The 10844-nt window shown below is 41.9% G+C and overlaps 1 protein-coding gene across 2 annotated transcripts in view; it reads left to right on the forward strand.

The window, feature by feature from the left end:
• The window catches only part of LOC311521573 (uncharacterized protein), a 49517-nt gene extending 38992 nt beyond the window's left edge, over nucleotides 1-10525 (forward strand). The window contains exons 1-3 of one of the 2 annotated variants that reach the window (XM_084629942.1): nucleotides 3659-3781; nucleotides 8342-9401; nucleotides 9984-10525. In XM_084629942.1, the coding sequence (XP_084486068.1) occupies nucleotides 8789-9401; nucleotides 9984-10066 (696 nt within the window). In that variant the 5' untranslated portion in view covers nucleotides 3659-3781; nucleotides 8342-8788 and the 3' untranslated portion in view covers nucleotides 10067-10525. Of the gene's footprint in view, nucleotides 1-3658; nucleotides 3782-8341; nucleotides 9402-9983 lie in introns of those variants that run through there. The other variant, XM_084629941.1, reaches the window with a different exon arrangement.
• Nucleotides 10526-10844: the final 319 nt, after the last annotated feature.

A 10844-nucleotide genomic window follows, 5' to 3' on the forward strand; every position in this document is an offset into this window, starting at 1 on the left:
TTCTCACAATGTCAGCAAAATGCAGAAGGCAAGGGCAGAAAATATCTACCAGCCGCTACTCAACTTTTTTTCTTTTCCATCTCTCACTTTTCAGCACTTGGTGACACTGGATATAACATGTATTCTATCATAAATAACAAAATTCCTTTCTCTGCTAATGCTGATCTTCCTACACTTCAGTACTGCGTGCAAAATTTGTGCTGTGCAGTCCCCGTTGTCTGAAGTTGATCCTATTTCTGAAGGATGAAATATACATTCGAGACACACTCATTCAGAGTTATAAACAGTGGCTACACTGTACTGCTGTCAGCCAACTAATCTGCAATTGCTTTTTCCTAGGTTATTAATAAAATCAGAATCCCAAGCAGCAGGCGTTTGCTTTCATTGTACAGTCTGCACTTGTGACATGGTACATGTGGAAAATTTTGAGTGCACTGCAGTGAATGGTCTGTGGGTTAGTTTTTAGCTTCCGCTAAGTACCTGGCAGGCTGCCATAGCTGAAGGATTCTGGGAACTGAAAGGCTCCCAAGTACAAACTGCCAGCATTAAGTAGTCCTGACAGCTCTGCTCCTTCCACACTTGGCAGCAGTTCAAAGTGCTCTTTCATTTGAAAGGCTGGAAGGCTGCCATGTGCAATGCAGATTTGCTGTGCCTGCTCTCATAAGGAACTGATAAATGCCGTTGCTGTTGCCATGGGGACAGGAGGCTATCAGAATGGCCTTGTGATCTGCAGCCTCTCAGCTCTGCAGGGTTGGGGTTTTTTTTGATGGTGAAATAAATGTTCTAGAAAAGGTTAACTCTTGAAGGGCACGAAGCGATGGTTTGAAGGACAGGGTGAGATATTGCACACTGCTCTTCCAAACAGTTTTGAACAAGATTAACATGTACCTGAAAACTATCCCAATTTGTGAAAGTCTGTCTTTGGATTTTTTGAGGGATGACTAGGAGAAGAGAGAGAAGGGAAATCCTTTCCCCTCATTCTGTCCCATCAGAAATCTCTTTCATTTCAGTGTTTTTCAACAGAATTAAATGGCTGCCCCTTTCTTTCTGTAAATATCCCTATTTGTAGTTTTCAGATGTTGGCAGATATGAGTTAATTTATAGCTCAATCCTGCAAGCTGCCAAATGCCATCAGATCTCCTTGACGTCACTGGGAGTTGCAGCGCTCAGCAGGATTGGACCCATTATGTAGACTCCATTATGTATGCAAAAAGAAAGAAATGCTCCTTTTTTAAGAGATTTTGGTGACAATATAAAACCTGAACGTGAAACTCAGCTCATCACAGTTCCCAAGATTAAAATAAATACAGCACTCAGCTATACACAGTTTAAGTATGGCTATGAATGAGTATGTATATCTATACATATAGATAAAGAAAAACATATAGATGGCATATATTTTAACCAGCAATTTACATCCAATTTAATGTGTATAATTTTCAACACATTACTCTTTCTGTTTCTGCAATAGCAATAAAATTAGGTCCTTTGAAGACATCTTGGTGAAGCACAGTAAATTCAATTCTGTTAAAACAAGGAGAATTCTAAGCATGACATCAAATCATGGAACAATACAGTATATCTTTTCTATTTGTGAGACCATGCTATACAACTCAGGGGTATAAGTACAACATTATAGAGATCAAATATAAGAATACATCTGTGGACAGAGTATACATAAAGAGCAATTCTGCAAACAAAAGCATACCATGACGGATATTTTAAATAAAACACAAAAACAAAACAATATTTTGGGAACTTTGTGCTTTGTCAAATACCTATTTTAATGCTTCCAGTTTTGAATGCTTAATTTAAAACAAAACAAAAACCTAATCCGGCCTCTCTGCCTTTGAAACCAATATATCTGTATCTGTGTATGATATTTTTTAATTAATTGTTGAGTACTGTCACCATGTTAGACCCTGAACAAACACAAAAGAAAGTGAATCCCTGCTCCATGAATTTACAGTCTAACTTTCACAGATTATACAGTTAACCAGTTGATGGTTAATCTGTAGTTTTTTCGCTTGAGATTATTCAGGTCACCCCATCTTCATTCTGGCCCTTTCTTAAGACCCATTTTTCCTATAAGCTTTCCAACATGTCCTTTAAATTTATAGTTGGATTTATTGTTAAAAAGGTTCATGGATGAGAGTGTCTGAAGTAAAGGTTTGAATGAGGATGGTGGTCATTTGGAAAAGGAGGTGCGTTTCACATTTGATATTTAATATGACTAATAAGGGTTGTATGTGCAAATCTAGATAAAAGCTACATGTACACATTTATGAAGCAATTTCAACACTGCACGCAATGCTGCACTTCCTAAGCCCCCACACCACACGATGTTAGGTCAAAGGAGATATTTCTTTATAACTGTGTGGTTAAAAAATAACTGAGAAGTTTACTGTAATTCAACTGTAATTTCTTTATGATTCTCTCTGGGTTCTTGCCTATGGTTGTCATGGTAATTCTGGCCCGCTCTACACATTCTGCTTCTCTCACTGGAATTTCCTGATTATTCAGGACCCCCCCCCAAATAAAAATCCACAACCCTGCTTCATTCCTATAACAGCAGAAGAGCTTATGATGTTAGTGTTAAAAATCAGTTAAAGCGAACCTGTTTGAGCCACTCACCTGGAAATGGAGATAATATAATAAACATATACATTGAAACAGCTGCTTAAATTTTCTTTCAGAGTCAACAACAGGGTATAAAAGTAAAGAGAGGGAAACGCTGGAAAGATAACTGCATATAGAATTTCAGTATCCTATTCACAAGGACCCAGATCCTAGTCATACCACATATTATTTGGTTCTTTTAGCTGCTAAGTTTCTGATTGCAGAAAACAAACAGGAAAATATATTTTTCTGCTAAGTGACAGACACATCTATACCTACAGTGAGAGCACTAAAATATATTCTCTCCACCAGTATGACAAAGTAGAAGGCCACATTTTTATCAAGGGCTTTTGGTGACATTTAAGCCAGGAGAACCAAGCTGAACATGATTTGGATCCATCACCGAACCTAAAGAAAGATATGCACAACCTTATAGTATATACAATTTGTGTCTGTATAGGTATTTATCAGTATGTACAACACTGATAACAACAAAATAAATGCCATGGTACTTGTTGTGTATATAATTATGTATACGTAACAAATATATATATGTTTATAAAAATGTACATATTTTGATTGTTCCTCTCTTCCTCACCCTCTGTATGTTGCTTGTTTGGGGGCAAAAAAATGAACTATGTGCAGCTATCGTTACCCTAAACACTTTGCTTGTATGTTCCGTGCCACACTCCTCCCTTTGTCTGTTCATTGTATGTTTAGATTAAAAACTCTTTAAGGCAGGGAATGTATCTCACCATGTGTTTGTATAGTGCCTAGCCCAGTGAAGCCCTATTCCTGACTGGGGCCTCTAGGTTTTACTGCAATACAAATCATTCATAATAATTGTAACTCATGTAACATTTATAAATTAGATCCAACAATTTCCATAACATACTTCTGTTCTGAGTGTATTTGTATATGATCTACAAAGCTCACTGCCCTTTTCTCTGTCTCTATCCCTTTCTCTTTTGTGGTTTCTTGCAGAAGCCATTTTGATGCAGTCCTATAACTGGATCCTGTTTAAGCATCATATAGCATTTCAACCTTGACATTCTCTTCTGTAGCAACATATTGCTGCAATCTGTGATATCAGCTGAGACATTTGTGACATCAGCTGAACCTGTAAGGCCAGAAAAGCTTGCAGTTCCTCAGGCTCTATCAGGTACTCAGGGACTAAACAGTTTTATAGGTTTTATTCTGCATGTGACCACCACGGATCTAGCTAATTTTAACCTAATAAAATACTGCCAAAGAAACCTTGTATGTAGAGAAAAGTAGCTGTAGGTCTGGATAAGGACTCTGCAGCCACACCAGTCTAACTTTCTTCCTATTTCTGTTTCCAAATTTTCATTTTTAAAGTAAAAATATCATATTTTACTAAATTCCTGGATAGTGTGATAAAACAGTAATGAATCCATTTTCACTTATGTGTTGATACACACACATATTCAGCAGCTGTTCAAAGGAAGAGAAGGTTTCAGTAAACAGTGTTAGGGGGCTTATTCCTTCTCCCACTCACTTCCCTGGTCCTTCTCGCATGAACAGAGAGCAACAATACCCAAAGTCCAAAGGTGCAAACAATTCGATGTTTATTGGGGTGAACTTCCAGCAAGAATGATTCCAGTTTCCTTTTTTAGTGTCCCCCTTCTCAGCTATGACACAACAGAGCCTTACCTGTGTCCCTGTTCCCATTCCTCCCCTTAGCAAAACATGATTTCAATTTCCCTGTTCCCATTCCCCCCCCCTTACTTCCTGATTGACTGCAGACTATATAGTAAAACTTGAGTTTTGCTTAGCTATACCTTAACCAATTATTTTCCTGAAATTTAACTAACCAATCCTAATCATGTTACAATATGTTATTTAATCAATTATATCCCACCACCTTAATTAGTTTACACCCAGCAAAATTAATTATACAGCAGACAGAAACAATTCCAGACAGAGATTATACAGACAAACAATCGGGAAATGGGGACTACAATGATAGAACAACACAGAAATGAGGATTTCACATCCCATCTATTGATAAGTGAGTTCTTGCCAGACAGGATGCTATCCAACTAAGTTTCCTTTTACATCTTCTAGGCACTTCCCTTTCTCTGGAGGTGATAGGCATTATTAGGACAGGATTGTATTCCTAACAGCCCAGTAGCACCTTCTTTCAATGTGACTAGTTTGGAATGTGAGGATGTGACCGTTCGCTTCCCAGCTTATGGCTGCCTCTGCTGCTTAGCCAAAGGCTTTAGCCTAAGAACAGGGCCTCAGACTGTTGCAGCAAGAGAAGGCCCTTACACTGGCAGACAGTGATTTTGATTCTTTCTTTTATACCTTTATAACTAGCTAAGTGATAAGAATACACCTAAATTCTTAGAGTATAGGCCTTTATAGACAGGCCTGCATATCTACATCCTAACACTCCACCCTTTTTTTTTCTTTTTCTTTGGGGATTCTCCTGCCCAGGTATCCCTGGAAAAGCATAGGACATATGGTGACACACTTCCTGATATAGCCAGGCATCAAGGCGGAATGCGTCATTGCTCCATCTGTCCCACTGCCCCTTGTGTAGTACCGTGCCCTGCACCTTCTCTCGTTTGGGCATACCAAACCTATTCCAATTAGTGTTCCAGACTTCCCATTACAATGGGCCTGAGAAGGTTGGGTCCGGCTTGCCTAGTACACTCTAGGGTGTGGAGAACTTACTACATTACTTATAGGTTATCTCCATATGCAACGTAACACAAGTACAGTTAACAATACAAAATCCACAGCAACACCGAGTCCTGACCACTACAGTGTGGTCCAACATTCGAGCCACCACCAAAACACTGCCTCTCCTCCTTCGACAGGGTCACAATCTTATGTGGCCAGTTGCTGGCAGTTGCAACAAGCTGCCCCTGCAGGTTTTGCGTGCTTTTGTCTATATCATAAGTCCATTGAATGTTTACAGAGAAATGTGTTATTGTTCAAACCAGCTTAACTACTTGGTATGGAATCAGGCAGTATGCCCTGGTTTTATTATTTACAGCAATAAGATTTACAGATCCATTTGTGCACCAAAGTTCAGATAGCAGCGTGTAGATGTGTGTAGTTTGGTTATGGGCTGGTGTAATTGTGCCCCTAGTAATACGTACATTCCGAGCAAAACACCTCATACACAGTACACTCAATTGTCCACCCCTTTCCATAAGGCCATTGATCCTGCTTCCCCATAGTCATAGGAGAGGAGCACATCCAACCATCTTCTCTTGATTTACACCATTTCGCATACCTCTCCATTGATTCCCAGTAAGCTCCTCCCCTTCTCATTATTTCCATAGGTCTTGTGGGGACCACCTTAGTTGCCATTCCATTTCCAGGTAACATGGTAGCTATTACACAGGTGCTGGCCTCCTAGTTGAGCATTTTGCATTCCCATACACATTTTCCCCCAAGGTCAGCCTTTTGAAGCCACCCCCCACCCATGTCATGAGGTTTTTTGTTTATTGAAACACAACAATGCTAGCAACAAGACAAGACAAACACCACAACACATAGATCCATGGTATTCTGGATTATTTTTCCGCTGGCACCAGCTTGCTTGTAGAGAGTTTGAAAAACAAAAGAAAATTTCCACCACCCCCTAGTGGGGACAGATTATTGCTTACTAATAATACCACTTCCTTTTACAAATTTCCTCGCTAATTGCAGAAAAAAACAGAAGAACTACCTCCAGGCTGTCCTTATTTTGTTCTATAGTCAGGCTAGTGAATTACCCCACTCACTGGTCATTTATTAAATTCATGAGGTGGTGTACCTCAGTTTCCCCTCTTGTATAACAGACCAGGTTTGCAATAGTTTCTCTGCTGTACCAAGCTTTAAGTTTATTCTCAGGTAACAGCTGAGACACAGCTTCAGATTTTAGCACTGTACACACACACACACACACCCCCCTCAGGGTTAACCTGTTCCCCTTACTTTCAAGCTTGACTTTCCTGGAGGGCCATAATCTGAGTAGTTTCTAGTAGCTTGGTTGCTGACCAGATGTATTCATTATTTGCAGCTCCTTTGTGCCCATCAGCTAGGTAATTTGCATTTACACAGAGGCTTTCTGGCTTGCTTTTGGATCCAAAGCTATTAGCAGCTCAGAGACTGTCTTAAAAGGGAAACATTCCACTTCCACTAGAGTTCTGATTACTTTCCACTTTCATCTCCTGCTCCAAAACACACAGAGATCTGAAAGAGAAAGCACAACCTATTGTGGCTCCTTTTGGAGCCCTAATAGGATTTTAATTAAGTACCATGTTTTGTTTGCATTTCTTTTACCCCTTCTCTAATATACACTGCACACATCCTGGGAGAATGCACATTCCTTCTATAGTTTAACCTCCATAACATTATATTAGCCATATTAATTTTACACAAGGTGTAACTGCCTCCCCCATGCCCACAGAGTTTTCATGCACACCCACTAAAGCGACAATCTGATCCCCAAGAGCCACCCCAAGTCTCAGTGTTCCCATCATTCCTCCCCTTTTCCTTTTACCTGTGCACACACAAAATTCTCTTTTTCCTAACATCCCTTGCACTGTGATTATTCTTTTTTACACAACTGTACCCTGATTACACTCCCATCTTGTACAACTAGACACAACCAGGGGCAGCCAAGTTAAGTTTCAATAGAAACCCCTTACATTACCCAAAAGGAATGTAATTAAAATCACTATAGTCAAATAATTTTGATCAAATTCTCTCTCTGCCTGCTGCCTGCAGCAGTCCCTTATAGACCATTTCTGTGGGAAAAGGGCCCATTTTCCCTCAGAATAGTTGTAAAGGCTTCTGGGGACAGAAGCATTGTGGTGGTAGTAGCCACTCTACCTGACCCCCTTGGATAATTTAATTACCAAGCTTCCATCCAATGTGACTGCACAGACTTGCACATACAGTTACATTTACATAACTGGGTTTTATCATTAAACAAAAACTTCCTTCTTGTAACACCACATCTGTTACTGTTTTAACATCTTCACAACAGTTACCTTTTACCATTTCCACAACTCCCAAATGTTTACTTTCCTTCAAACCCTGTATTAATTTTTGCAAAAGCTACTTTTAACTTTTCACTCACTTCTTTAAATCACTTACTCCTACATTTAGTTCTTTAAGGTGGTGCAATTTGTCTGTAACAACTTAGCCACCAAGTACAATTATTGCCACACAGCTGCCTTAACCTGTGCTGTCTTTACCTTGAGACTGTTCAAAAAAGCAGTAAAACATTTGTCTCCATGGATGCCCATGGATCTTTTACTCCAAAAATTCCAGTGGAATATAGCAGACCTCTGTCATACTTTGTCCAAAATAACCAAAAACATTTCATGTAAGTATCCAAAGTACCCTCCATTAAAACTTCAGAAAAACAAAAAAGTGTGGAAAGGCAGGGGGAGAGGAGGGGGAAGAGGTGGAAAGAAACCAATTAAGCCGGTCAGGTCAGTTTAAAGTATAGGCTACCAGCAGCAAATTAAGTAAACCGAGAAAAAGAAGAAGGAAAAGAAGAAAAGAACATAGTTAGCTCTGAGCCAAGAGTAGGCTCCCTGGGTTGAAACAGTTGGGAACCCTTATCCCCAGGTTCTTATTCTGGCTTTGGGAGAAGAGTGGGGGTTGTTACCTGCTCCTGCAAACCCTACCATTTTGCACTTTGAAACTTTTTTTTCCTCTCTTCCTTTCTTTCTCTCCACTCCCCCAGGACCAAGTCCCAGCTCCAGTCTCTAAAGGTAGTCTGTTAACTCTGCTTTTGACTTTAAACCCTGTTGTGCCAAATCATCTTTAACCACCCTAACTAAGCCCTGGTCTACACTAGGACTTTAGGTCGAATTTAGCAGCGTTAAATTGATGTAAACCTGCACCTGTCCACAAGATGAAGCCCTTCATTTCGACTTAAAGGGCTCTTAAAATCGATTTACTTACTCCACCCCTGACAAGTGGATTAGTGCTTAAATCGGCCTTGCTGGGTCGAATTTGGGGTACTGTGGACACAATTCGACGGTATTGGCCTCCAGGAGCTATCCCAGAGTGCTCCATTGTGACTGCTCTGGACAGCATTCTCAACTCAGATGCACTGGCCAGGTAGACAGGAAAAGAACCGTGAACATTTGAATCTCATTTCCTGTTTGGCCAGCGTGGCAAGCTGCAGATGACCATGCAAAGCTCATCAGCAGAGGTGACCATGCAGAGCTCATCAGCAGAGGTGACCGTGATGGAGTCCCAGAATCGCAAAAGAGCTCCAGCATGGACTGAACGGGAGGTACATGATCTGATTGCTGTATGGGGAGAGGAATCCGTGCTATCAGAACTCCGTTCCAGTTTTCGAAATGCCAAAACCTTTGTCAAAATCTTCCAGGGCATGAAGGACAGAGGCCATAACAGGGACCTGAAGCAGTGCCACATGAAACTTAAGGAGCTGAGGCAAGCCTATCAGAAAACCAGAGAGGCGAACGGCCGCTCCGGGTCAGAGCCCCAAACATGCCGCTTCTATGATGAGCTGCATGCCATTTTAGGTGTTTCAGCCACCACTACCCCAGCCGTGTTGTTTGACTCCTTCAATGGAGATGGAGGCAACACGGAAGCAGGTTTTGGGGACGAAGAAGAAGATGATGATGAGGTTGTAGATAGCTCACAGCAAGCAAGTGGAGAAACCGCTTTTCCCGACAGCCAGGAACTGTTTCTCACCCTGGACCTGGAGCCAGTACCCCCCGAACCCACCCAAGGCTGCCTCCTGGACCCACCAGGCGGAGAAGGGACCTCGGGTGAGTGTACCTTTTAAAATACTATACATGGTTTAAAAGCAAGCTTGTGAAAGGATTAATTTGCCCTGGCATTTGCGGCTCTCCTGGATGTACTCCCATAGCCTTTGCAAAAGGTTTCTGGGGAGGGCAGACTTATTGCGTCCTCCATGGTAGGACACTTTACCACTCCAGGCCAGTAACACGTACTCGGGAATCATTGTACAACAAAGCATTGCAGTGTATGTTTGCTGGCGTTCAAACAACATCCGTTCTTTATCTCTCTGTGTTATCCTCAGGAGAGTGAGATATCATTCATGGTCACCTGGTTGAAATAGGGTGCTTTTCTTCAGGGGACATTCAGAGGTGCCCGTTCCTGCTGGGCTGTTTGTCTGTGGCTGAACAGAAATGTTCCCCGCTGTTAGCCACAGGGAGGGGGGAAGGTTGAGGGGGTAGCCACGCGGTGGGGGAAGGCAAACTGTGACCTTGTAACGAAAGCACATGTGCTATGTATGTAATATTAACAGCAAGGTTTACCCTGAAAGAGTGTAGCCACTGTTTTATAAAATGTGTCTTTTTAACTGTCCCTTTTTTTTTCTCCACCAGCTGCATGTGTTTCAATGATCACAGGATCTTCTCCTTCCCAGAGGCTAGTGAAGATTAGAAAGAAAAAAAAAACGCACTTGTGATGAAATGTTCTCTGAGCTCATGCTGTCCTCCCACACTGACAGAGCACAGATGAATACGTGGAGGCAAATAATGTCAGAGTGCAGGAAAGCACAAAATGACTGGGAGGAGAGGTGGCAGGCTGAAGAGAGTAAGTGGCGGGCTGAAGAGAGTAAGTGGTGGGCTGAAGAGAGTAAGTGGTGGGCTGAAGAGAGGGCTGAAGCTGAAAGGTGGCGGCAGCATGATGAGAGGAGGCAGGATTCAATGCTGAGGCTGCTGGAGGATCAAACCAGTATGCTCCAGTGTATGGTTGAGCTGCAGCAAAGGCAGCTGGAGCACAGACTGCCACTACAGCCCCTGTGTAACCAACCGCCCTCCTCCCCAAGTTCCATAGCCTCCACACCCAGACAGCCAAGATTGTGGTGGAGGGGGGCCTCCGGCCAACCAGCCACTCCACCACAGAGGATTGCCCAAAAAACAGAAGGCTGGCATTCAATAAATTTTAAAGTTGTAAACTTTTAAAGTGCTGTGTGGCATTTTCCTTCCCTTCTCCACCACCCCTCCTGGGCTACTTTGGTAGTCATCCCCCTATTTGTGTGATGAATGAATAAAGAATGCATGAATGTGAAGCAACAATGACTTTACTGCCTCTGCAAGCGGTGATCGAAGGGAGGAGGGGAGGGTGGTTAGCTTACAGGGAAGTAGAGTGAACCAAGGGGCGGGGGGTTTCATCAAGGAGAAACAAACAGAACTTTCACACCATAGCCTGGCCAGTCATGAAACTGGTTTTCAAAGCTTCTC

This window comes from Lepidochelys olivacea, assembly GCF_965140295.1.
Source record: "Lepidochelys olivacea isolate rLepOli2 genome assembly, chromosome: 6".
Taxonomy (NCBI): Eukaryota; Metazoa; Chordata; order Testudines; family Cheloniidae; genus Lepidochelys; species Lepidochelys olivacea.